This window comes from Dromaius novaehollandiae, chromosome 4 (genome assembly GCF_036370855.1).
Source record: "Dromaius novaehollandiae isolate bDroNov1 chromosome 4, bDroNov1.hap1, whole genome shotgun sequence".
NCBI lineage: Eukaryota > Metazoa > Chordata > Aves > Casuariiformes > Dromaiidae > Dromaius > Dromaius novaehollandiae.
This window is the reverse complement of record NC_088101.1, coordinates 79,226,537-79,254,117: the sequence shown is the minus strand read 5'-3', so window position 1 is coordinate 79,254,117 and position 27,581 is coordinate 79,226,537. Positions and strand designations below refer to the sequence as shown.

Here is a 27,581-nt window from a genome sequence, read left to right as displayed (position 1 = left end):
ATGACAGGAATTTAAGAGGAAAATCAGTTGCCCTGATTCATTATTATTGTTATTATTTTGTCCCTTTGAGCTCATAACCAGGCTCCTTCATATTTTTATTTGGGGGGAATGAAACTAACAGTGGCAGATTATAACAATATAGCAGAAATGTAGCCTATAGCAATATATATAGCACAGTGTAGCAGAAAAGACTTCAGAGCAGTGATTTTCAGCCTGTACGATGCCAGCCCTGGCACGTCCCTGGACCACTAGTGAGGAAAGAAGGTGATTTTTAGAAAGGCATTTCCATCAGTGCCATAAATAGCTCTATGCTAATGCTCACCACATCTGTAGCACTTTGAAAGAGGGGCTACGCATCCAAAGTGTGCAGGGCTCCGGGAACCAAAAAAGGATTCAAAAAAGTCTTCCCTCTCCCCCCTAGTTTCGGGCTGTTTCTTTCCTGCTAGCTCAGGCCCGTTCCTGCGAGAGCCTAATGTGATTGGGTCAATGAAACTTTTGAAGCTCCCTCATCAGCCCTGTTCTCCTTCCAGCCTGTTGACAAGGCTGAGGACACGCTTGGTTTTAGATCTTCTGAAAAGTTTAGGAGAGAAAAGGAGTGGGGAAGCAACAGCTGTCTGTAAGCAGTCTTACAGCAGATAACGTTTACAAAGCACAAGCGTCTTTTACTAATTGCACACTGCAAGGATCATCATGAACTGCTTTCAGGCTTGCGTGCGCTGTTTAAACAGCTTTTTTGCAAAACTATGTGACATCAGCTGCACTAAATTATGCTTGCAGAATAAAATCTAAAGCTGAAAGCAATTCCTCTACACACTTCCCAGTGGTTTTAATCTATCCTTCAGTTTAAATTGACATGTTTCATCCTCTGCAGCATGGTAGTGTGTCTTTGGCATCGCTGTGCTTTGTTTCTCTAGGGGCATCTTCCAGCAACGAGCCAATGCTTAAAGAACTATCGAAGGCAATGTCAGGCCAATTACAGCAAGATTGGTTTAAGCTCTCTATCTGTCTAGGTGTAGTTCTTTGTTCCTTTCTTGATAGAAAAACATCTTTCAATCTCTGTAGTTCTCTTTCTCTAATTTGCTTGTTTTCGCTGTAGAGCCGTAGTTAGATGTAAGTAGTGTAGTGTAAATCTCTTCTAGCATAAATATACTGATAGATATCAACTATAATTTGAACCAGAAAAAAGAAATTGAAGATGTGTTCAATATCTCTTGTATTTAAGATTTAAATTAGCAGTTACAACTTAGCTTCATAACAGAATTAGGCAGCTTGAGAAGAACGAGCAACATCCAGCTCTGGCAGAATTTGGTTGGCTTGCTCCATCTCCAGAGCTGGCCTTAACCCAGAAATACTTGAGCTGGGAATTTTCTCATTCGCTTTCAGCGTTTGGAAGAGTTTAAAAGTTGGTTGTGAAAGGTCTGTGGTCAGCAGATGGAGGCTGACCACTGCTCCACTCCTGTCCCTTGTAATTGGCGTTTAGATGCTCTCCGATCGTTGGAGCTCTTTGTAAAGCCGGCAAGAGACAAGAGGACGTGTTGAAAACATGAAATCCAGGCTAACCTACTTTTGTTACAGTTCGTCCTTAACTGGAGAAAATAAATTCATATGACTTACCATATGAAATTTCCCAAAGAGCATTAATGGTTAAATCCTTGTTGGAATCTCTAATATCGTAAGCCTGTGTGTGTTAAATGACCCTAGAAGGGAAGACTGAGGGGGAGGGGAGATAGAGGATTATCCCTTCCCCAGACCGTTGCACTGACTCACATACCAGTCTGGCAAGCATGGGCCGAGTTTCCAAGTGTGTCTGAAAATGTTTGTTTCACAAGGAACCAAGTATGACAACACCAAATAAACCAGAGGGATTTCCAGTATCTCACTGGCTTGATAAATGTCTGCACTAAATCACTCCATGTTTCTAGTGTTTTATCAAGTGCAGCAACTATCCTAAATTGGAAACATCCCTTTTTATTATCCTTTCAATCTAGACTGTAGTCTCAACCAAAAAAAAAATGGTTGCTCCTAGAAGAGTTTCCAAACAAGTTCTGCCTCCCAAGTTTGAGCCTTCAGGTTCATGTCTCTGTTCGGACTCCAAAGTCCATGCCACAAACAGCAATGTTCTTTGAAGGCATCGTAGCACGTCCTAAGTCAAGCACCCGATTTGGACCTGGTTTTATAATATAGTTTGGACTAGTGATCTGGCCACGTATCTGGTGTCCCATTTCCTTGGAGTAGCTCCTAGGTGTTCCAGAGGCAAATGCTCTGCAGTGCTGAAAAGTGGATTAAAAAGAGTCTTCAGACATAATTATGAGACAATCCAGTATGGAGATGAGCCACTAAGCAGCCAAAAATTTGCATTCAAGCTTCCTTGACTTTCTGGTATGTTCAGATCTGTACTGATGGTTCAGGCTCACAGTTCTGAGAGCTTCTATTATCCTGAAATTACAGCACTGTTACAGAGATGCCCCAGGTGGGATGGTGCTTTATAAAGGGTAAAATGTTGCTTCTACATTCAGCTCTATCTCTGCAGTCCTGGGTGGGCAGATGTCTGGTCAGGCCTGACCAGACATCTTCAACACAAAACTTTTCTAAAGACAATTTAGCCACAGACTCCTACCATAGCCTGGAATGGAATGGTATATTCAGCCACGTTGGAAAGGTGGGACACTCAGCAGTGTTGTTACTGGGGATGCTGAGGTCTACTGAGCAAGAGGCTTTGTTAAAATGACTTGGTGGCTTATGTTGAAACTAAGCTATCTAGTCCTATGACTTCAAACCTTCCGTTTCCAAAATTCTGGCTTTAATTGCAGCTTGGCCCTTTAAAGAAAAGCATGTGGATGCAATTTACATATAGCTGAAGAGGTTAAATGACTTCGTATTTGACTTCACCTTGCTACAGCTAGAAACCAAGGAGTAATTATGCCCTTGTTTTTTCCATCAGCCCTTGACATTCTGTAGTGCAGCGTTACCATAATGTCCTGCTTCTGTGTCCTTGGAGTCAGCTTCAAAATGTTTAATAAAGCTAAATATTCTGCTTTGGGTGACAGAAAGCATCAAATTAATATCCAGAGATTTGGAGAGCTTTTATGGGCTGTGCATCCTGAAGACATCTCTGTTTGTGTTGGTCGCTTTCTATATTAGTTCAAGATTTGCTTTCCATATCTGTTATTTCCTTTATACTCGTCAGAAAGAAACCTTTTGGGGGAGCACACAGCCAGCAAATCACACTGGACCTGCTCATTCTGCTTTCCATTCTGCTGCTGAAAACCCAGCAACTCTGGACATGAGTCACATCCAGAGACATAGCTGGTGTGAAACCTAGTGCAAAAAGAGAAGGACTTACCAGGCGTCCTAGGGGACCAGACTTGAGGCTGGGCATGTTTTCTCCTCTGTTTTTGACTGATTTGGTTCTTCTGTTTTGACAAGGAAGATAAAAGCCGAGTGGGAGACAATGGTGAAGACAAAGTCCCGCATTCATCCCACTTAGACAGTGAAGCAAAGCCTGTAAGTTAGGGACATCGTCCAGGTTTCTGCTGTAGGCAGTCGCAAGGAATGAGATGTCCTAAGGGGTGAATCGCATGACAGCTGAATCACCTTTGGAGATTTCCATTGCTTGCTCCTGTGATTGAATAGGAAGCCCTAAATAGGGAACTAACTCACTTTTAGACATTCATTTTTGATCAGATTAATGCTATGCTAGGTGTCCTTGTAGCACCGATCTTTAAAATGCATTGTAGATGGGCTAAAAAAAAATCATCTCTACTGTTTCTAGTCATATTATGTGTTATACGTAATAACGGTAGGTATAGATCTGCAGACAAGAGTATGCTTTCTTTGAGCTGATGGACTAGCTGGCCCAGAAAGGTCTGGCAAAGTGGGTCAGCAGATCAGAGGTTACCTTAGCTAATGCCTTCTGTACTCATTATTCTAATGAAAGGTGCAATGTACAGTGCAGCTGTCAGCTGGTTTCATTATTGTTATTATTGTGGAAGAATCTACAGGCCCCCATCGCAAGCTCAGCATGTTACGTTGTGTTGCACTGTTCATACATTGGTCTTAATTACTTCTTATGTTAAGCTTGTTCATGACCCTTGAAATGGGTTCATGCCTGCTCCAAAGTCCGTCCATGGTGGCCAAGCGTGTGGAAGACACAGGCAAGAGCACACCTGTTATTTTCTGATCTGAGTGTTCTGGTGATGATGGTACTTTACCATGGGCTTGATGGTTTGATTTCTTCTTCCAGTTGCGACACCAGCAGTGGAGCTTGGTGATGGAGAGCGTTGTCCCATCAGATCGAGGAAACTACACCTGTGTTGTGGAGAACAAATATGGCAACATTAGGCACACGTACCAGCTAGATGTATTAGGTGAGATTTCACTATTTTCCCTTAACAGCTGATGTGTAATGATGTTGAATAGGTGCATGATGGGATATGGAAGCAGGAGTTTGGTTTCCCTCCCAAAAGGCTTGATCATGCATCTTCTAAAGCCAACAAGAAACCTCCTGTTGACTCTGCAATTCATCCTCAAATACACAATCGGTAAATCAGTTTGCTGCTCTGCAGAGGGTCCAGAGAAAGATTGGTGTGAGTGGGGCTGAGACACCTCCCCTGTTCCTGGTGGTTCTTCCTCATTTGGCTTGAGAAGCGGTGTCTGGAGCAGTGGCCGGGCGCCCAGGGGGCCGATCCCCAGTCTGTGCCCCTCCTGTGGAAAAGTGGAGAGACTCACTGACACAAATCCTGCCGGAGCACCCTGAGCTGCCACCACCGAGCAGGCATTGTCTGCTCCTGATGACAGCCCCGACGGGAGTAGAGGGGAGTCCTCACTGGAGAAAGAAGGGGTAAATTTAGATTTCCCTCCATTTCCCTTTCAGAACGGTCGCCCCACCGACCCATCTTGCAAGCGGGGCTTCCTGCCAACCAGACCGTGGTGGTCGGCAGCAATGTGGAGTTTCACTGCAAGGTTTACAGTGATGCCCAGCCTCACATCCAGTGGCTGAAACATGTGGAAGTCAACGGCAGCAAGTACGGACCTGATGGGACGCCCTACGTCACGGTGCTGAAGGTTGGTACACGCTCCTTCTTCTCGCACCTCCGGGCCGTCCTTTCTCTGCCGTGGTCTCAGTCCTGCAGAGACGGCATCTACCTTGCGCAGATATTTCTCAGAAAAAAATGCCATCTGTGGTTAGGCTATACTCAGGGCAGAAGGGATCAGCACCAAATAATGGTGCTCTCTATCAGTGGAGGCCATCAGCTTTATTTACGTGTCTATAAATGAGCCTTGAACTAGGTTTACGATGGGAACCAGAAACTCCTGACAGAATATGCTCAATGCCACAGTTCCTAGAAGGGTGATTACTATTTAAATAAGATTTTTGGGAGCTCCAAGTTTCAATTTATATAACGGTTTCATGTTTATAAGGAAAAATTTTGAGAATAAGCCAAGGACAATTGTTGGGAATGCTTTCTTGTAAGCCTGCGCAGTAGACTACTATGCTTTTTGGAGGGGTACAGCAAAAATGTCCTAAAGTCAATGTTCCAAACTCTTTTGTTTGCCAGAGATAACACAACTACTGTAGTGGCACAGATAAGCAAAGTAGTTGTCAGAACTGAGGCAACTGTGAGAAATTGAGTATAATAACAGGGCAACTGTCCGATTGCGTTTGACCTAAAAGCGTAAAAATAACTTTTTTTTTACAGCATCAAGAGAGGTATTTTCAAGGCTTGTTAAAATAGAAGGCTCCCAACTAAAACACATTCTTTCCTTTTCCAAGGAAACATTCTGCAGCACACATGTACCAAATAACGCCGCCCTATCAGCACCCGAGAGATGAGACAGTCTTGTTGCTCCAGTCACTAGCATTTGTGAGCATTGCTATTACCCGTGCTCAGGAAGGCCTTTTCTCAACTGAGCAAAAACTCACGTAGCAAACTCGGTGTGTTTAGGCGCGTTGCTAAGATGCTTTCTTGAAAGGCAGCTTGCAGACTACAGCCAGAACAAAGCTGACTGGTCTGGTTCCTTCTCCTGAACCAATGCAGATATAAAAGGTAGACAATACAGAGTAAAAAGCATATTAGACTTTTAAAATAGTCCCTTTTTGAGTAACCCTGTGTTTGTATTTATTAAAATATATAGGGCCAGTTTTTCTCTGTCTGCAGTTATAGCTGAAAACAGAATTTGTCCCCTTCATTTCAAGCTGAGGCTGTCCTCTGTGCTGACACTCCCCACGCGTATCCTGCTCCACACACCCTTTTTCTCTTTGTATGAAGTTAAAAAAGAAAATAAACTTATCAGACAGCATCTACAAAACTGTAACTCCGCCAGATACATGATAATAAAAGCCAGAGACCCTGGAAATAATTACACAGATTGAAATAACAGATTGGTTGGAAGAAATGGCTGGAGACAGTTCTTCAGGATTGGCAGCCCGCACCTCTTGCAAGTTGATAAAACTTTTCTAGTTTCTGTCTCTGTCTCAAAATGTGTTTGAATTAAGCATATTTGAATTTCCCCCTGGTTTCACAGCACAGTACCAAGCTCTGAATAGCCGGCTGTCACATGCCATCTCGTATAGTCTCCTAACTCCGTGTGTGGTCCTCATGGGATAAAGTGCTACCTTTTGGAAGTGTTCACAGCCGCTGCGAACAGCGGATTGTGTCACAAGCACAAGCTCCCATTTTGCTGTGGCAAAGAACATATAAATAGTCCGTATAAATAGTGTTTTAAAATTAAGTTTGAGCAGCACCGGGGTGGCTAGGTAATTAGAATTGCCAAATACCTTTTCTGTGGACAGCAAAGGCTCTGCATTCCTCCAAGGGGAGCACAGGCAGGCGCTTGAAAGCACAAGTTTTGTTTGGTTTTATTTTTGCTGAATAGGACCAGCACACGTCTATTTACTACTTCTGGTTAATCAGGAATGCTTTGAATTGTATTAATGCCGGCATCAGCACTGGGGCACGGAGCATTTCCATTTTGGGATGCATCTTTTGTGCGCCAGTACTGGGCCTCCGTTGAACTGTATCAGGCCCAGCTTTGCGGGGATTTTTTTTCCCCTTGCTTTTCTGTTTTTTGGGTGCTTGTTTTTTAATTGTAACAACGAGATAAAATGATCTCTCACTCATCTTGGAGCCGGGTCCTCGGGTTTTAGGGTCTTTCCCCCTTGCTCCGTGAGATGCTGCTGCTTTGATGCAGGTTCCTCGGGGTGCAGCTGGAGCAGGGTCCTGTCCACAGGCTCTTCCCTGGCCACAGCTGCTTTGGAAAGGGCTCCCTGCTTCCCGGTGGTAGTGCCTGAAGGGAAATGAGGCTTTTTTTCAGCCTGCCCTTCCCCTTGCCTTCAGGAAGCCTTTGCAGATCTGCTGTGGGCCAGCTGGGCACGGAGAGTATCCCAGTCTCTGCTGGAGCCGGGGGGAAGGAGATGTGCTCAGCACGTGAGGTCCCCCCTCACACCTAAACCGGAGGGGGCAAAACCCTCCCCTGATCCAGATGACTAAATCGAATGCTGTCCTTCCAACTCAGTTTTTAAACGGCCTGACGAAACCGCGCCATCAACTGGGTCAGTTCCCGAAAGCCCGGGCTAATTTGCAATCAAAGAAAAACCCTCTGCAGAGCGCTCAGTGCAGCCCAGCTACGGGCTGGGGGCTGGCAGCACCGCACCCGAGCTTTGGGCAGGGCGAACTCGCGTGTTCGGCGGGGAGATGCGCGCGGTGTCATCGCAAACGAGGCAGCAGCAGGCAGGGACGTTTCCTCGCTGGGCAGCCAGGCAGACTTGCCAGCGTGCAAGTGGTGGAGGCGAGATGAAGTCAAAGGTAGTGAAACGTGGACACTGGGGCTCCTTTCTGATGCCACCTCTGGGCTCAGTTTCTGCTACCCTATCACCCTCTGGTCAGGGTTGATTTTAACGGGCTGTGAGCCGTATTGGCAGGATCAGGCCCTGAAACTGGAGGCATTGAGATTGGACGGGAGAGCCTGACAACAAAATCAGGAAATGCAAGCGTTTTATTTACTTTTCCAGAACTGAAGCTGATATTTTTCTAGACTTTTCCTAGGCTGCTTCTGAGGCCACCCAAAACAGTTGTGCATTTTCAACCAAAATAAAAACAACTGTTTAGGAACAAACTGATGTGCTGTTGTGGCAGCTTGGAAGAAGAGCAATAAAGTCCTGCTTAGCAGTCTGAAGCTTGTTTGATTTATATGCACCACTTTATTTAGTAAAGAAGAGGCTCCTATAAGCAGTGGAAAAAATTACAGCTAATTTCTGAAAGGCAAAGTCAGCAGCGAGTTTCAGACCGCCACTGCTTATATTTTGTTTCCAAATGCTATTTTGGAATCTGATAATTGAAACAGTATTTGCTGAGCTGGGTTGCAAACACAAATCTCTGCTGAAGCCCTTTCTCTGTGCTCCTGTCTGCAGAGTTATTAAGAAACCATCGGGTCTGTGACTGCTGTCAGATGGAGAAGTGGGAAACTGTTATGTTTTAAAGAAAGAAACCTCATGTGCACCTCTAGCACGAGAAACGCCGGGAAGGGAAGGGAAGGGATTTAATTTACGTGTGGTTTGGGGGCCAAATGCAACTGCTCTTCTTCACCCAGGTCTTTGGTAGGTCTCTCACCACAGGGTGAGCAGGGGATGTTTCCACAGCCAAAAAGAAAAGTCATGAACAGTCAATCCTAGCTGATATAGGTGCGATGGAGGTATTGTTTGGTTTACTGAAGTTCAGGTTTCTGTCTATTCCTGCAGTCTTGGATCAGTAAAAACGCTGAAGCCGATGCTAACCTAAATCTGTTCAATGTGACAGAACAAGATGAAGGAGAATATCTATGTAGAGCCAACAATTTCGTAGGCATAGCCGAAAAACCATTTTGGCTCCACATTCGCAAACCAAAACCAGGTAAACCACAGACTCTGTCCCAAGGCCCTGGCAACTGCAAGAATGAGCTATAACATTTAAGAAGCTAGTGATTAAAATTACTATTCATTTTGTATTATACCCTGTCAACTGATGCTGAATGGCTTTATCTTATTTTCTTGCTAATTTTTTTTAAAAGAATGTAATGCCTATACAGCAATTGCCATAGAAAAATTCCCACAATAAAATGACTGTCAAATTTTGCTATCAACTCTTCACGCTTTTATTCCTTTTCCTTCCTTACAATTGAGTGCTGATAACAGAACTGCATGCTAATGACCTTTGACGAGCAAGGCTCTGGAAAACCAAGCCGTTTAAAGAGTTTTGCCCATAAAACTGATCTAATCAGTACACAGACTTCAGTCTTTTCGAGTAGCAATTGAGAAACAAGTATCAACATTGACTCATGCAAGCAAACACGCAAAGTGGAGAGCAGCAGCGATGCAGCGCGCTCCGGCGGTGCAGCTCCCGCGGTCGCACGCCTGGCGGCTCTGGCGGGTGCGCGGCTCGGTGATGCTGCAGGAGAGCTTCTCGTGGGGCACCTTCCTGTAACCAGCCAACACTACAGCACCAAGAGCTATATAGTGAATATGTGGCTTCAAAATGCCCATTCTGAAAATAATTCCAAAAAGGCCTTCGATACATGATGAACTGACAAAATATTCAGATGTTCATCTGATCAGCACTTGAATCTTTCCCCACTACTACTCCCCTCCTTTCTCATTTCTTTCTGTCTTTCTTTTTCTCTTTACACGCCTTTTTCCCCCCTGTACTCACCCTACTAACCAAAAGTCAGTCATATTGTGGGGGCAATTTTTCGTTTGGATGCTTTTGCTTGCATGCTTCTTTAGTGGGACAGAGTAAGAACCTGGTGAAGGGAACCTTTTTTTTTCTTTTTTTTTTTTGCTTTTGACTACAGGTTGCAGAGGGGAATGAATAAATAAATGTGGAAGATGGGCCGTTGGAAAAAAAAAATCTTAATCTGCTTTTGAAATTTGCCTGTGGTGTCCTCACACTTGCTGGGAATGTGGCTCATTCTCTGTTTTCCCTCTTTCTATATGTGTGTGTTTTTTTCCCCCGTAGACGGCAGGTGTTAACACAACGGATAAGGAGCTAGAGATTCTGTACTTGCGAAATGTTACTTTTGAGGATGCTGGGGAATATACTTGTCTCGCAGGGAATTCTATTGGGTTCTCACATCACTCTGCTTGGCTGACGGTTCTACCAGGTATTTCCTCCTGCGCTGTCCTCTCCCTTTCCTCTCGAGGATGCCTTGATGTTTAACTCAGAAATGCCAAGTTCCTGCAAAAGCTCCCTTGCTTGGAAGAGGCCGCGTGGGCCGTTGCGCAGCCTGTATGCAAGGGAGAGTTCTCCTCTGTGCTAATCTGCACTGCAGGTAGCCCTGTTGCGTATTAATAGCTGGCATATTAATTTTGCATTTCATCTCAGGATTTAAATTCATTTTCTAGATTGCAATAATGTTTCAAAATGCCCTGTAACTTTTCTGATTCAGATACCAGGGACATGTTCACAGCATGTACTTTAGGAATCTGTCTTTAGGTGCCAAAATTAAGAGCTTTGTCATCTTACACTGCCTGTGTACTCAATGGGAGAAGGAAGCTCTCCCATCAGATGACCCAGGGCACCTAAATTGGAACCTAACTGTGGATCATCTTATGGAGGAACCTTTATGTGTAACTTCATATCTTGCCTAAAATTAGATGCATAAGTAGTTGGTGTGAGTACACCCTTCCCTGCCTGTAGCATTATTTCCGCTTCACGGATGAACAGGCGGAGATAGCTATCTTAAACAGAAGGTCGCCAAGAGTCATCTGCAGGCCAAACCCAGCAGTCCTGGCTCCCAGAGGCATTGAGTACTCGTTGCTCCAGCTGAAATCGATGAAAGCTGCTGTGGGCTTAAAAGCCAGAGTGACCTCAATTTTGTTCACTTTTCATGTGCAAAGCTCTGGTTGACAATGAAGCCAGCGCAGAATATGCAACAGTGGGATCTGCAGTGGGATCAGGAGAAGGGGAGGAGGCTTTGCTGTCCCTTCACTTGCACAGTTGGCCTCCGGGTGAAGGGGAGATGTCAGCACAGTCCATGGAGGCATCTCAGGCATTATTCACGTTGAAGCCAGTGCGTGCTGTGCCTGCAAAAACTGCAGGAGCAGACCTGGAGTATTTTCAATAGGCCCTTACAAAAGCAGTGGGCGTGTGAAATTCTGTACACCTCACTTTGACTCCCCCGCCATAGACTGCATTTGGATCTATCTGGCAAACACATCTGTTTCCAGATGTGTTTTGGAACTGGATACTTTGGCATTTCTGATCTTGACTTCAGCTCTGTCGGTGGTTCACTTTTACTGGGGCTCAAGAGGGTTTCCTCCACGCCTGCCCCTGCAGGTGGGATCTGCTGGTCTTACCTCTGTTTATTTGCCAGCTCTAAAATAGCTTGGTGTCTGATTCCGTTTCTGCTTCTGCCGTCCCCTGGATGAGAAATCATTCCCCTTAGTTAGAGCACTAACATTTCTGTTATGTTAAGGATTTCCTGATATTGTATCATTTAACTGTTATGCTGTTTTCAAAATGTATGGACTCACATGTCCTATTTAAGCAAAGAACAAAAAGAAAAAGCTTGAAGTGGAACTTTATAGTGAAGTCAGATGTAGCGAAGGGCAGCTGTCAGCTCAGCAACGCTGCCAGCATGACTTCCTTATAAAGCGTGCCACTCCTGGCCATTCCTCGAGCGCTGGCCCGCCTTTAGGGAACAGAAAACCGGCCTCACCATGGCCCCTTTCTACAGTGGAAGTGTCTGTCCTGAAAGGAACAAGGGGAGACTCACAACTGAGCTTTGCATGTCCCAAAAAGGCCTTACTAGCTGGTAGCCATCGGCTGTAGTGCTGATGGGGTTTGCTCCTGGCTCAGTGATCCTCCTGGGCCAGCCCTTCCAGCCTCTTTCCCAAAGAATTGAATTATCGTGAAATAATTATGTAGATTTCTCTCGGGAGACTCCTTCCCCGGTTTGACGCCTTGCCCCTGGATGCCCTTTGAACCCCTTGGTCCTTCAAGGCAGGCACTGGTCTGGTGGAAATCTTTGCTTGAGCCCCGTGTCCGCACAGCATCTCTTGTCAATGCGGCCTGATAGGCAAAGTAGGGTGAAACCCCATCCTGCAGTCTTTGCACATCCGAGGCATCCAGGTTTTTTCAGGATGGATGTGTGGAGGAAGCAAGATCTGGTTTGGAGGGACTACGCAGACGCGTGAAGATGCGTTCAGTCTAGAGCAGTGGTTTTCAACCAGTGGTCTGAAGGCCTGGAGAAGCCCAAAGATTACATCAAAGGGCAGTAAAATTACCCCCAAAAAGGCAAAAAAGGCAAGCCAAACTAATGTCAGCAGGCTTCAGTTTGCTACAGCAAACCCTGCTACACTGGAAAACACCAAAGGTGGAAAACCACTGGCCTAGGAGAGTCACCTCAATGAAGTTAGCCTGAGAAGTGGCTTAGATGAGCAAGTCCTCCCCAAACTGTGGGTGTTGCGTGTGTGTAGCGGTTGTGGGAGCGACCGCCTGCCGCCTCCTGACTCCCGTCTCTTGTCGCCCTGCAGCAGAGGAGCTGATGGAAATGGATGATTCGGGCTCGGTGTACGCTGGCATTCTCAGTTATGGCACTGGCTTTGTTCTCTTCATCCTGGTGCTGGCCATTGTGATTGTCTGCAGGATGAAAATGCCAAACAAAAAAGCCATGAATACGCCCACTGTACAGAAAGTCTCCAAATTTCCACTCAAGAGACAGGTAACAGAAAGTAGATACAAGATTCCTATTCCTCGCTATGGTCACTCCTCTTTTTTTTTTTCTTCTATTGAGCTTTTCTTTCCAGACGAGAAACTTCACCAAAAAGACATTGCTCAAGAGGGACATTAGTGGGCTGCAATTTAGCAGTGGAACCCTCTTTTATTCATTTGTTTCTGTTATAGCGGAGTTGTAGCTGGTGACAGCTGACTCTGGTTCATAGGCAGTGCCCAAGCACCTGCATTTATGTAGCTCTTGTCAAATAGGTGCTTACAACACAGTCATGGATGCCACGAAAAATGGACATTGCAGGCTGCCTAGTGGGGTGGCATCTTGGGGAGCAGGAGCACATTTAATTGTGCCTGTTCCTGCGTTCAGCGAGGTCCTGGCAAACTCATAGCAATGCCCCTGGAGGTGGGAGAGGGTCCCCTTTCTCCATGCAGGGTGAAAGTGCGCTGCTGCTTGTAATTACAGATGAGCATGAGCAAAAGGCGCTGTGTAAAACCAGACATTGAGGTTATACGGGTTTCATGGCTTTGGCTGCAAGCTCCTGGCGGGCACTTACAGTGCCGGCACACGCGGAGCAGAGGAATGGGTTATACGTGGCTGCTGGGAGTCCCCCCGCTCGAGTACGTGGCCTTAGGCTGCCGAGCTGTCCCTCGTTTCCACCAGCTGAAGATGTGACCATGTATGCTCATGCATTCCTGCAAAGATGGGGGAAGTGAGGGAAGAGGGTGACATTTCTAATTTAGAAATTACGGAATGGCGTCAGTGCACAGAGATAGTTCAAAACCTGAAAGTGATGGCTTTCAGGCACGAGCCTCCTCCACTTAGGCGCGCTGAGAGTACAGTTGGCAATAACACTTCATTTGCTCTACCCAAGCAGGTGTCACTGGAGTCCAACTCTTCCATGAACTCCAATACGCCCCTGGTCAGGATCACACGTCTCTCCTCCAGCGATGGGCCGATGCTGGCTAACGTCTCCGAGCTGGAGCTGCCTCCCGATCCCAAGTGGGAGCTGGCACGATCTCGGTCAGTGAAGCCCGTGGGCCAGGTCCCTCTTCCCTCCAGGAGCCTCATCTCCCTGGTACCCACTAACGCGTGTGCTTGTTCCTCCCTGCAGCCTGACCTTGGGGAAGCCGCTTGGTGAAGGGTGTTTTGGCCAAGTGGTGATGGCAGAAGCGATCGGGATTGATAAGGACAAGCCAAACAAGGCCATCACGGTGGCTGTCAAGATGTTAAAAGGTACGGGGACTCCGTGGAAGGCAGAATGGCATATTGCAGTGGAGTTTCCTCTCCTTTTTCCCCCTCTTTCTCAAAGCAGTTTTACGTGTTTTATACAAACAGATCCAGTAGAAGAAACCAAGAACAACCTTTCTTCCACTCCACACCTATAGCCTGAGGGTGAGGGCTCTTCCCTTGGAGAGGACATAAAGATGTAAATCCTGGCAGGGAAAGAGAATGGGAAAATACCCAGGTCTCTGCTAAGGGGCACTGAGGAGAAGGGGAACCACCTTCACTTCTAGCCAGCTCTACAAATCAGTCCCAGATCCCCAAACTGCCTTTTAATAGGTATCACAATGAAACAGAAGATGAAAGGTTTCACTTACTTAGATATTAATGTTTCTCTCCATTTATTCAGCTTTTCTTTTTGATCACAGACTTCTTTTTTGACCAAAGATTTTCTTATTTTGTGGCAAATTTTTATTTTTATTTTGACTCTCCTCCCCGAAGTGGAAGAAAAGCAAATATTGAAATTTTGAGAGCACTTCTTCCCAATCGAAGCCCAGCATGGCTACACAACGGTTGTATGAACTGCTTCACAAAACACGTTTTCTCCCTGACATTTTCTTTCTCCTCCTCTCTTGCTTTCTCCAGATGATGCTACTGACAAGGACCTGTCTGACCTGGTCTCTGAGATGGAAATGATGAAAATGATTGGGAAACACAAAAACATCATTAACCTCCTCGGTGCCTGCACGCAGGACGGTACGTCTCGATGCCCAGCAGGCGCTTGCGGGGCGGCGGGAGCCTCACGGTGCCACCAGCTTCTGTCTCGCAGATCACTGCCACATGCGCAGCTTTGCTCTTAGTGACCCTGCAGGGCCGCTTCTGCAGCAGGTCCCCCTTGGAATAGGTGCTGGTGGCTGGAGCCGCTTTATCCGGTCTGTGCTGAGGGGCTTTTCCTCCTTCCTCCGAATTGCTCACGAATGAAGTGCGCGACTCTTGTCTGTGCCCCACTGATGGCCAAATAGCTGGCATCGGTGGCAGGTCCCTCCCTGTTCCTGATGCTGTGCTTTGAACTGGGTTGCAGCTTTCCCTAAGGTCCTCCCTGATGTCTTCCTTGCTTTTTATCATCAGTATAGAACGATGTATTGGAGAGAGGCAAGGGTTGGCTATTGCTTCTATTTAATTACTCACTGGCTGCCCAAAATGTCCACAACCAGATTTCAGAGTTTGGACACTGCAGTTGTGCCAACTCTTTGGAACTGAGAAAGTCAAGCCAAGGCCTCAGGGTCTCATTTCCCTGCCCCCTTGCTGTGCTTGCTTTTGCTCTGCCAGCTGCTGACCATGCTGTTGCTTGCAGGACCACTGTACGTGTTGGTGGAGTACGCATCGAAAGGGAACTTGCGGGAATACCTCAGGGCACGTCGCCCACCCGGCATGGACTATTCTTTCGATACCTGCAAGCTGCCGGAGGAGCAGTTAACATTTAAGGACCTGGTTTCCTGCGCCTACCAGGTGGCCCGTGGCATGGAGTACTTGGCATCTCAGAAAGTGAGTTGAGATACCACATTCAGTAAAAGTGTCGGTCAGACCCATGTCTTCAAGGACATGCAGTGCAGTGTGTATGCAGGACAACCCGCAGGCAAAATATTGCAGGCTTTTCTCTTAGGAGGGCAAGTTTTTTTCAGTATGAAACACCTTGGTTATTTTGCAGAAGACTCAAGCCCTAGAAGGCTGTGTGCAGGCTGCGTCTGTGAGCTGCATCTGAGCAGCTACACAGCCCTGGCTGTCACCCACAGGCCCACTAGCATCTCCAAGAGGCACAGCTGCAAAAACACAAGCAACCCCAACCTCAGCACCCATCCTCAGCAATTTAACCTCTACCACTCGTAGGAGTAATTAACTTTCTGCTGGGCAATCCTCAACCCTGATCAGCAATGGTCAGGTTATAAGCTTCCCGTCTCCCTGGTGTCAGCACAAGAGGAGGTCACCTTGGAGGGATTACTTTAGACAACAGAGTCAGGAGCTGCATGCAGCCCTGTCCCCCCCCAGCTTCCTTTTGAGATCGCTAAAAATACAGAGCGCTCAATAGGAGGTGGGGATCCTGCATGTAGCACACGTTTGTGGCTGTCGCAAGCGTGCGTCGGCTGGGTTGGAGCAGAGCTGCTGGTGGATTTGGCTCAATACGTGGCCATGCCCAGGATGCTCACTGGGGAGTACTTTGTTGGCGCTGAGCTGTTGCGTTGGCTCATGTCATGCCCCTAGGACTACTCCTGATTTACCCTGACATCAGCAAGCAGAGAATCTGGCCTGTGGGTTTATTAGGCTGTGCACCAGCTGGTGTGACCTCTTTTTGGGATAGGGAAAACTAAGGCAAGAGCGGGTTCAGCTTCAGGTTTAAGGTGTATTGGCCCTGTAACTGCAGGTCAGAGTGGTTGGTTTATGGTGGTTTTAAACTCCCTACCTGCACAGTGCAGACTAGCTTAGCTCTTTTCTCAGATAACGACCTCAGTGAAGATGTATTGGGGATGTCTTAATTTGCGTATTTTTTTACTGCAAACATCAACCTGCACTCTCCTTCTTGGAGGAAGCAGGGCAGCGAGGCAGCTTCACGTCGCAGTAGATGCCCCGCAGAAGAGGAGGGTTTGACTCCCATCCGCACAGCCCCTTTGGCGAGAGGAGCCGTGTGGCTGTGGCAGCACTGAAGCTGTCGATTAGGTGTTGCTAAGAGGTGGCTCCCACTGAGCATGCATGATGCGGCAGTGTCACAGAAAGTGAGGAATTAAGCAGTGCCCACAGCTTTATGAGCTTGGGAGTCAATGAAGCAGCTCATAAACCCTGTGTTACTGGTGGTTCCAGGCGCAAGCAGCTAACAAGCCCAAATTTATTTACTTACTCACCTTTCACAGTGCATTCATCGCGACTTGGCAGCCAGGAATGTGTTAGTCACTGAAGACAATGTGATGAAAATAGCTGATTTTGGCCTCGCTAGAGATGTTCACAACATCGACTATTACAAGAAAACCACCAATGTAAGTACCGAGCTGCCAAGCGCACGCAGTTTTCCTTCTGGCAGGGAAATAGGCCATTGCTGCAGCAAACGGCCTTAATTCCACATTTCCCTTTTTAAAGGGGCTTGGGAGGAAGAAATCTGCTGGTGGCCTGACCTGTAGATAGGTTGGCCTCAGTAGTCTACCCACCATCCATTTTCTCACTGACAGATACTGCTGGTGCTAGCGGTTGTTTGAAAGGACTCAGCTCTGCCAAGGACGCTCTAGACTAAGAGAAACCGAGATTTTTATCAAAGGGGAAAGCAGCAACAGAGCAAAAGCTGCACCTATAATGTAGAATGGAGATGGTGGTGGGAGAGGTGGAGGGTGTCGCAGAACCCAGCAGCCTTGAAACTGCAAGGAGCTTCAATGCACAGGCAATCTTAGGAAGCCCACCTTGCCCTTGCCCGTGCTGCAGCAACAGCCAGACAACCCAACCTAGAATCCTACTGATCCCTTCCAACATCGCCTGCGAGAAACCTCCCTTAATTGCCAGTCCTTATCTTTGGAACCGTAATTTCGGCTCCAATGGATTTCCCCTCCCCCCTATGGAGAGCTGAGAATGTGATGTCATTTGTGCAGCCCACCTACGTCCCATCTCTAGCTGTGTTCTCCAATGAGACAGTGGTTGAGAAGAAGACAAAGCCCTCCCTGAACCAGATTATGGCTCAGACAAGAAACAATCTGCTCTGGCCTCTCCAGAGACCAAGCAGAGCATAGGATGGTCCCATCGAAACCTGGCATCAGGCCTCCCTGCTTTGGACTCCGGTGGGATCAAGATTGGGTTCATAGAGGATCTGGCCCTTGAATTCACTCTGGGAAGTTTCCCCTCTAATTCAGCAGGAGCAGCACTTGGACTGTGAGCCAAACTGCTTCTTCAAAGCACGGAGATGGAAAGTGTTGCCCCATGCACTGCTTCGGAGCTAGCTGCCTTTATGAGCAATAGATGCTGTTCCCATGCAAAGATTTAGATGCTCTGATAGGTTAAACCTGCCTTGGCAGTGACATACAGTCTGCTACAGAGAACGTGTTTACTGCTAAAATAGCCAGGGAAGATCCAGGGATCAAATGCTCTAATCTGTTTACCAGTGGCCACTCCTGCTTTGCCCAGTGACTGGGGAGGCAGATGTGGTGGTTAATGAAAATGTTTCAAACTGGATTAGAAAATAAGTTCAGATGGTGCCGCTGTGGCTGAGCAAATATGCTGATGGGACATTGCCTTTGTCTTCCTAATTACAGGGTCGGCTGCCTGTGAAATGGATGGCTCCAGAAGCGTTGTTCGACCGGGTCTACACTCACCAGAGCGATGTGTAAGCATTACCCACACTTAAACAGAAAGTAAAATAAAAGCAAAATAAACACCCGGGGATCCCAAAGACAAACGCAATGCTGAACACAAACAGGGCTGGTGGGACATGGGGATGCAGAGGCGGACGGAGCGATTCTGAGCTGCAGCTTTGCACATGTGGTTTTGCTTTACCCTTATCTAGTTGCTTTCATCCAGGGATCTCCAGGAGCTTCTGAAACATTGTAGGAAGACAGGCAGGTATTTCTCATCCGGTTTACAGAGGAGGAGATTCATCTTGCGGTCAAAAAAGTTCATGTAAAAAAAGCTTTGTGCAAAAACTGTTACCCTTGACTTCCTCCACACTTTGACCCAGAGGGTTACGCGTCACTGGAGTACATGGGATGAGCTTGAAATATTCTGCCTGGTGTTAGTGATCAGAGAATATTCAGCACATGCATTCTCTGGATACTTTTGCCGTTTAATTTAATTTGCCCTTCTTTTTCTAATCCTGTCTTGTCCATTTTAGTGCCTCTGCACTGTAAGCAAACAGAGCCTGCAAGAGATGATAAATCTATCAAACTGCTATCTTAAAGATCGCTCTTTCTTTTTCCTGACTTGAATGGAAAGTAAAGCAGTCTAGGAAGCAGTCTGAGATCGCCTTTGAACTTTGCTAGGACTGAAGGAGCTCAATATGCACACTGGCTTTTTTATTTCAATATTTGGTTGATAATGGCATTTTTACACTACCTTAGCAGGCCGCCTGCGTGCTCCCCAGGGTTCACCATTTAGAATCAGACAAATTTATCTTTTCTGTTTCTGTTAATTTTACATGCTTTGGCTTTATTGATCTTAAATCATAGTTTCCATGCTTAGGTAATGCTGCAGTGGGCACGATAGATAAATCAAAGCTGGGGAAAGAGAGAGCGAGCGTGCACGAAAGAGAAACAGAGACAGATAATCCCTGTCTTTAAAAAGAAAACTAAGAAGGCAAAAGATATTTTTGAAAAGAGGACTTTTAACCAGAGCACAGCTGCAGGACTGGAGTGTGTAACATTAGTGCTGCGCTGATTTTTGCTGGGGTATTTTTCTCCCAGCTTGGCCAGTGAAACGAGTGTTGTAACAAGCAAGTTTTGGTATCAACTTGCACAATTAGTGGCCTGTGGTTCCAAGGCTGCGATTCAGTGAAGCTGTGCATGAATAATTTGATTTGTTCCATTCAGTGGAGCTGGTGGAAGACCTAACAAAGAGCTGGGGGTAATAGATGGGCTGTCACCTATCTGATTAAATGCTCATTTCAATTTCAGACTTGGTGCCTGGGATTTCTTTGCTATTGAGTTGGATCAGCAGAGATCTCCAAGTAACTAGTAAAAATGGCCTAGGCAATTAGTCATGCTATTGATGACTTTGTTAGCTATGCATGGCTGCACAGAAAGAAAGCGGCGCAGGGGGCGGGGAGGCGGACAGAAAAAACCTCATTGAATTTTAAAGATCTTTCTTTGGTTTCCAGCTGGTCTTTTGGAGTGCTACTATGGGAGATCTTTACGCTGGGAGGGTCTCCGTACCCGGGAATTCCCGTCGAGGAACTCTTCAAGCTCTTGAAAGAAGGCCATCGGATGGACAAACCCGCCAACTGCACTCACGACCTGTAAGTAACCCGCCGCCCCATCCCCTTGGGCGTCTGACGGTGCTCCTCCCCTCGTCCCGGGCTCCGCTCACCCTCTCCGCAGCCTCCCCGTAGCCTGAGGAAGCGTCACGGATGCAGATCGCCTGCCGCCGTCTTTTCCCACCCAATGCTTGGTCACCTGAGGCTCCTCCAGGGAGCTCTGGCCACCAGCTCCGGCACTCTGCCGTGTGGTGGAGTCGAGGGAGGAGTAAGCTAGGAGCGAATATGGCCCCACTGGCAGAGAAGAGCGATACCGAGCTCTCCCGTCTGCTCCTGGCACCGCACATCAGGGACGCCTCCTCTGGGATGGAGACCATTGCTCGGAGGCCCATTCGGTGTCCCAGAAAATGTCATAGCTCCAGTTGGCTCCTTCCTTGATACTTTAGCTCCAGTAACTTCCCAAGTGAGTGTGAATTAAGGGACATCTCGCTGCCCATGTCTGACTCCCTGTGGGGACCCAAGCAGGGAAAAGCAGCAGTTCCTCGTGCGTGGGCCACGTTGCCGGCCCTTCCCGGGCTCACCGGCCCCACACGCGCTGTGGGACAAGCGAGACCTGCCTGGTGCTTCGTGCTGGTCCCTCCTGGAAATAGCACTTCCCGTAGCGTTTTGCTCAGATTGGAGAGATTTCAGGAACTCCCCGATTTCAGGAAGCTCCTAAAGAGATTTCGGGTCCCTCTGCCACCCCCTCAGTCCCGGCGGAGCGGCGGGCGCAGAAGGGGCTCCAAGAGGTGCCCCGCGGCGCCCTGGGTGACGATGGCTCCCCTTCCCCACAGGTACATGATCATGAGGGAGTGCTGGCACGCGGTCCCGTCGCAACGGCCGACATTCAAGCAGCTGGTGGAAGACCTGGACAGGGTCCTCACCGTGACGTCCACCGACGTGAGTGTGGCTGTGCCGCCGGCGCGGGCACGGGGCACGGGGAGGGAGGGATGCCCCTCCAAGGCTTTGCACCGCGTCCCCGGGGTCACGTCTCCTGGGTTTCTCCCCTCGCAGGAGTACCTGGACCTGTCGGTGCCCTTCGAGCAGTATTCGCCGGCTTGCCAGGACACCCACAGCACCTGCTCCTCGGGCGACGACTCTGTTTTTGCACATGACCTTCTGCCGGATGAGCCGTGTCTCCCCAAGCACCAGCAGTGCAACGGCGTCGTCAGGACGTGATGGCCCGCCACCCGGCCGGACAGACGGACGCACGGACGGACGGACAACAGACACGCGAAGGCGCGGGGGAGGCCGAGGACAAACCGTAGTGAAGGATCTTTCAGTGAAACTGCTTGGTAATCCCAGAAGATTTTTGTTGTTGTCGAGCTGTTCAGGGTAATTTTTTTTTTTCCCATTTGCTGTATAAAAAGTCAAGAAGCACTGTTTGGCCTGAAGGAACTAATCTCTTGCCAAGATTATATATCGTATATAATTTTTTTTTTTTCTAAACAGAATGTTAAATCTGGGGGGGTGCTGACCTCTCCACCTCCGGTATTGTATTCTCGAGTGCCAGAGTAGCCGTTCTGTGCCTGCAATACGAAGAAGAGAAAGAAATCTTCCTTTAAAAAAAAAAATGTGTAAAGAATGTAGAAATTCTTTGCTTATGCAATCTGTACATGAACCTTTTTGGTGGAGCTGAAAAGCCACGTTGCCTGCAGGGATTCATATATTTATAAAAAATATCTATATTTTTGTTGTTGTTGTTTTTATAGCTTCGTGATCTACTACCCAGCTACTTAGAAGGAATCTTTTTTTTTCTTTTTTTTTTTTTTTTTGGAAGAAGAAGAAAAAATAAATGAATAAGAGGCAAATAATAATAATTAAAGAAAAAAAAAAAAAGAAAGACGGTGAAGTCATCTTAAAGAGCGAACGGCAGCGCTTTGGCCCCGCTGGGTGACGACCTGCCCTCGCAGCGGGGCGGGGGCACGCGAGGTGCCGGCGGCGGCGGGGGGGGGGTCCGCGCGGCCCCCAAGGGCTCCGTCTCCGCGCGGGGCCTTGGAGAGAGAAGTTACGGGTACCTGTAGGCAAGAGCCTTTAACTTATATCAAAAAGGTTTATTCCAGAGAATCTGTGTATATATCTATAAATATAGCCTGTATATATATAAATAAATATATTAAAAAAAAAAGAATGTATAATACTAATGCAACGTAAAGCCGTACTGGGAGAGAGTCTCGGAATATGAGCATTGCAATCTAGGATATACTGATCTGGGCGAAAGAAGAGATTTTTTTTGTTTTTTATCTTCACAGTTTTGTTTTAAAAATTGTACCTTAACGTGTATATTTGTAAAGTTATTTATAGATGTTAACATATCTGTTCATTGGTTTATATAGCGTAGTGTTACTGTAAACTTTAAATTTCACCGAGCTTAAGGGTTTTTTTTTTTAACTTATTAAAAGTGGAGAAAAAATATATTAATCAAGTTTTTCTTTTGTGTTTATGGGAAATATTGAAAGAATGTACAGATGTACAGTCCTTTAACAAATTACATTTAATGTTATAAATATATATATATATATATATATGTATTCATTAAAAAAAATATTAGTTTATCCTGGATTGCAGTGAGCAAAGGTAAGTTTGTTTTTCAATACATCACCAGTGGTTAAAACCAAACAAATAGCAGCAGAGAGATGATTTTCTACATATTTCAGAAAAACAGGGCCAAGAATTCTTCCATCAGTTTAACCACTGTGCATTAAGGGGGCGTGGGTGTTTATTTTTCTATTTTCGAATGAAGGTATTCTTTGTGGTCAACTTAATAACAAGTGTGCAGCAAGGCTAAATGTTGATTTTGGATGATGGGTGCTTTTTCCCCCTTTGCCGGTACGGTTGTATTTTGGGGTTGCGAAATAGTGTGTGGGCAAAATAGAGGAGTGACACTGTTTGTAGGGGAGATGCAATGACTGCATATTTCTTTTGCATTTAACACGTTGAAAAAAGCCCAGGATGCCTCGTCTGCTGGGTTGAAAATGCCGTGCTGTTTTGTTCCTCTATGGCAGATATAACTGTTTAAAAGCACATGAGTGAACAGGGGAATTTTAGTATGGATCAAGCTGACAAGGGGGGAGGTTTGGGTGGTTTGTTTTTTTGTTTTTTTGTCTGGAAGACTTTATCTACTACCACAAAGAGGCAAGGATAATTGCATCCTGAATTCTTGCTTTCCATTTTTCTCTGGTGCATATTACATATCAATGTTTCAGAATAACAGGATGACAGCATCTCATTTTAAGACTTTTTTTTTTTTTCCTTCTTAGAGCCACAAAAATCCTTATCCTAAAATAAATAATTTATAGTTTGAGGTTACTTCAGTGGAAGTTTGAGAAGGTAGATTTCTATAGTTTTTTTTGTTTTTTGGAATAAAAAAAGAACTTTTTGGTATTTTCTTACAAATGTCTGCTAATTGTGTACATTCCAAGTACTCGAAGCGTTGAGTTTCCCGTACTGAAAACAGAAAATGTACAAAACTGTGCATGATTTCAAATGTTACTAGATATTATAAATATATATATAATTTATTGAGTTTTTACAAGATGTATCTGTTGTAGACTTGTTGACTTAACATTTCTTATTCAATGCTTATATAGTTTTATAGCCTGGACTATTATCTTTAAAAGCTTAAAAAAATTAAAAATTCCAATTTTGTTACATTTTATACTGTTGATGTTACGATCCACAGGTTTGCATAGCGTGATTTTTCAATGAGCAACTCTGTTCAGTTTATTTTAATACTGTACTTCTGTGCCTGACAGCTGCAGCTGTCGCAGGTGTGAGACGAACACTAAATAAAACTATTCTGCTTTTGTTAACATGGCAAACTTACTTTTACCAAAAAAAATAAAAATAAACAAGTTGTTAAATTTTGGGGGTTTTCCCAGTTGTGAGGGTCCTTTGCAAACACAAATCTTGTATTTTCCAGGATCTGTAGCGCCCAAACCTGTGCGCAGGGATGTATTTTACAGCGCTGCGTTGTGTGTCCTGGCTGGCGCAGCTTTCACGTTCGGGATGATTTTGGATGAGCAAGGCGACACTATTTCTTTATTATTTGGTATACTGATACGCACCCAAGGTGGGTGGGTAGGAGGTGTAATTCCTCCCCCACACACCATGCGGGATGGCAGTGCCAGCCCTTTTTCTGGCACTCATCAGTCGCCAGCACCGATTTTGGTCAGACCAGGGTTTCTCCCAGCGGTGGAGCAGAGGACGTTGCATTCGTGACAGCGATGCCGGCAGCAGCTGGGGAGGGAAGAGGGTTGCATCCAGCCAGGCGCAGAGGGGGCACCCAGCTCCGGGCAGGGGGATGTGGGGCGCGATCCTGCCCGGCCCCACCAGCGAGGACAGCCCAGGAGGGCTTGGGGGCAAGGAGGGGCGCAGCAAGGCTTTGCCATGCCGAGAGCACGAGGGACCGATGCCCCTGTGGCCAGCTGCAGTGTGCAAAACACCCACAAACGGACAGAAAAAAGGTCCTTTAAGGACGTTACGCGTGCAGAAAGCAAAGGCACGGCGAGGCACAGCTCTGTCCCGGCGCGGACAGTGACCTGCACCAGCGAGCTGGTACAATATTTGCTTTCCGTCTTGGGCATCGCGATGTCACCCTTCCTCTGCCGGCCTTTGCTAGCAGCAGCGTTTGCGTGGGGGTGAGGGAGCGGGGTGATACTTTATTTTAATTGCCCTGCCATAGGGGCAGTTCTTTGCCTAGGCTGACTATTTCTCTTTGGCTGCAGAGTGTGATGTGCATTTAGCAAGGTGCAGACAACAGTCCGGAGGAGCCTTTGCGCTGCTGCTCAGGTGGGATGAGTCACTGGTGCGTCCCACCACATCCAGCACCGCTCGTCCTCCGCTTCGGCGTCTGCAGCCTCCCACCCAAATGGCGTGCCCTTTCCACATGAAAGGTGTTTTTCAGAAGAAAGTTCTTTTTTCCTGTGTGGGTAGCTACACAAACAGGGCCGCGCGCTGGCCCCGTGACCTGTTCCGTGGCAACGTTCAAACAACTCACTTAGGTGGTAATGCTGCATGCGTTCCCATGGCTCGCCGCTCCGTGGTGAGCCAGGGAGGGGTTGGCAAAAAGAGAAGTCCCAGGCCCTGCAGGTGTCCATAGCAGATGGAGGCAACTAGACCTAAAAAAGCAAAGTTTGCTGTTGCTGTTCAAAACTCTTGCAGGCCATGTCTTCTGCTGGTGTCCTCCTCTGACCTCATTAGTCTCTCCCTGGGGCTACACAACCCCCAAAAGGGGGATGGAGACATGGGTTGGGTTGACACAAAAAAGAACAGGGCAGGGCAGTGATGGATGCACTCAGCACCACAGAGCTATTAGCAGTGGGAGGACACAAACACATGTCCGGAGGAGATGCCAGGAGCTGAAGTGCTTTCTAGACCTGCTGGCAAATTGTCAGAGCTGGGCCTAGGGAAACAGCCCAGAAAAGAGATCTTACAGGACAGCGGTCCTGGGCTGCGGACTCACCAAGAGACAGTTTCAAGCAAGGGACTTGTCACGCTTGCCTGCACCCTCATCTAACTACGCGTTCTCAGCCACTCTCCTTCTGACCATGGTTTAACTTACTCATGCCTCTGATTGATTTAGTTTCTCCGTTTCGTCATCACGAGGTTGTTTTTCACACGCAGCATCTCAGGTGTAAGCAACCCTTTAAGCAGAACAAGCGTTGCGCCCTGCCCCAACATGATGATTATCTAAGCCCGGGAGAGAAGTCGGTGTCCCAGTGCATGGCAACGCAATCAGCCCCGAGCCCCGCGGGTAGGGCTGCACCCACGCACCCTGCCACGAGTGAGCAGCTTGCCGGGCTGGCACCCGCTGGAGAGCAGGCCACAGCCACTGCTCCTGTCTCAGGTGCTTTTTGGGGGGCTAGCAGCATGCAGGAGCAGGGGATGGGAAAAGAAAGCAGGAAAGGAGAAAGACCCCTTACAAAATGCATAGGTGGCACTGACCCAGGAATGATTTTGCTGCAGGCCAAAGCACATCTGCTTGCATCACCCACCAACCACTGCTTGCTCGAGGTATCTTAGCAATGCAGACAAAAGTGGTTTTACCACCCAAGGATGAAGGACTTGAGCTGGGAAGGGAGAGGAGGGAGAAGAGGCAAAGTCCAAAGAGAGCAGGGTTTGCTGCTCCTGCTGCCATGGGGAGATGGGAGCAGCTGGAGGGCAGTGACTGGTATTTTTAGGATGGGTCTCCCTTTCCTTATCTCTGCTCCTCCAGGGCTCTGGCATAAGCAAAATGGGCAAAAAAATCATGAATATATTTGTCAGTCCCAGCAGCAGTCCTCCGTCCATTAGATACACCACTGCCTTGGGCAGTAACTCAGGTGTGACTGAAAACAAAATGATGGGTTTTGTGCCCCTTCCTCAGTGCCTCTGCCCAGGACAACGCAGAAGACCTGAAGTGTCATCACTTTTTGGGTGGAAAACTGTCTGGCTGCCAGAGCCACGGCCACCTCTGCTTTCTGCTAGGCTTCTCACCATCTGCCGCAGCAATGCAAAGAGCTAGAAGAAACCTCTGCGGTGAGGGAGGCCTGGCTCCTCCACGGCAGGCAGGGAGGTGCTGACCTGCACACCTTTATGGCTCTGGGATGCACTTCTCAGAGTGTTAAGGCACAGGGCAGTAGATCAGGCAACGTAAACTAAACCAGTGCTGAACAGCCCAGGATGCGCCATGGATAATCAACACGTGGCGTCTCCATGGATAGCACACCCTGTCAAGCCATCATCGCAGACGTTTAGCTAAATGACATACATACACACTCACCTTGGGGCTGCCTGGCCTCCTCTCCCCAGGCCTTTGGGCACGCTAGATGGAGACAGGTGAGGAAGGTGGTAGCACGATGTTACATCGAACTCATCTTAGGTAAGCACCGCATTCGAATGCCTTCCACCCTAGACTAAAATCAAAATGGATGTTAGAGTAATCAGAGACTTCCAGACTTCAGAGAATTAATTAAAGAGCTTTAGAGGCTGCGAGCAGGAGTGGTAACTCATTACCTTTTTAGCTGGTTACCTTTTGACTCATACTGTCAAGGCATCTTTATAGGAGAGGAGCAGAACCTGCCATGCTGATGGCAGAAAATTAAGGCTGATAAAGGCAATATAAAGCAGAGCGAATGCCCCCAAAACTCTGCTGGACTTGCAGTACTGGGCAAAAAAACCCCAACCATCTTCCTACAAGCCTTCATTGAAGCTGCCCTAAAGAACTACATAGTTTGGAGAGTAACTTTGCAAATCCAAGGTAATTACAGCCTGCACAGACCTAATCTCTAAGCTCTGAGAAGAACTGTTGTCATGCACTCCCGACATGCTCACACACACGTGGAAAAGTGTCCCAGACCACCAGGATCTGGCCAGCAGCTTGACACATTCCCAGGAGTCAACACATTTGTACTACCGGAAAGCTCTGGTCATACCAGAGGAGTCTGATCCCAATCCAGGCGAAATCACCCTTTGCCCTTTCTGGGCAGCACACCAGTATATTTTTCCCCAGTATAGCCAATAACGTGTTCAGGCAAGGATTCTTTGTGCTGACCTTCCATCAGACACTCATCTAGTCTGCTCAACAGGGCAAAAACCCCATTTATTGCTTCCAATGAACCAGTCAATATTGATTTGTCCACTCCCAAACCAGTAATATGGAGAAGACAGTCAAAGGCCACCTACAACTTTCTCCAAAAGC

The 27,581-nt window shown here is 47.1% G+C and overlaps 1 protein-coding gene across 6 annotated transcripts in view; it reads left to right on the top strand.

Moving 5' to 3' along the window:
- Positions 1 to 23,768, top strand: part of FGFR3 (fibroblast growth factor receptor 3) — a 59,493-nt gene extending 35,725 nt beyond the window's left edge. For 3 of the 6 annotated variants that reach the window (XM_064511544.1, XM_064511548.1, XM_064511543.1), the window contains 13 exons: positions 4,244 to 4,367; positions 4,874 to 5,064; positions 8,738 to 8,888; positions 12,509 to 12,696; positions 13,577 to 13,725; positions 13,817 to 13,938; positions 14,572 to 14,682; positions 15,281 to 15,471; positions 16,830 to 16,952; positions 18,210 to 18,280; positions 19,766 to 19,903; positions 20,695 to 20,800; positions 20,915 to 23,768. In XM_064511544.1, coding sequence (XP_064367614.1) covers positions 4,244 to 4,367; positions 4,874 to 5,064; positions 8,738 to 8,888; positions 12,509 to 12,696; positions 13,577 to 13,725; positions 13,817 to 13,938; positions 14,572 to 14,682; positions 15,281 to 15,471; positions 16,830 to 16,952; positions 18,210 to 18,280; positions 19,766 to 19,903; positions 20,695 to 20,800; positions 20,915 to 21,079 — 1,830 coding nt within the window. In that variant the 3' untranslated portion in view covers positions 21,080 to 23,768. Of the gene's footprint in view, positions 1 to 4,243; positions 4,368 to 4,873; positions 5,065 to 8,737; positions 8,889 to 9,989; positions 10,135 to 12,508; positions 12,697 to 13,576; positions 13,726 to 13,816; positions 13,939 to 14,571; positions 14,683 to 15,280; positions 15,472 to 16,829; positions 16,953 to 18,209; positions 18,281 to 19,765; positions 19,904 to 20,694; positions 20,801 to 20,914 lie in introns of all 6 variants that reach the window. The other 3 variants (XM_064511547.1, XM_064511546.1, XM_064511545.1) reach the window with 3 other exon arrangements.
- Positions 23,769 to 27,581: the final 3,813 nt, after the last annotated feature.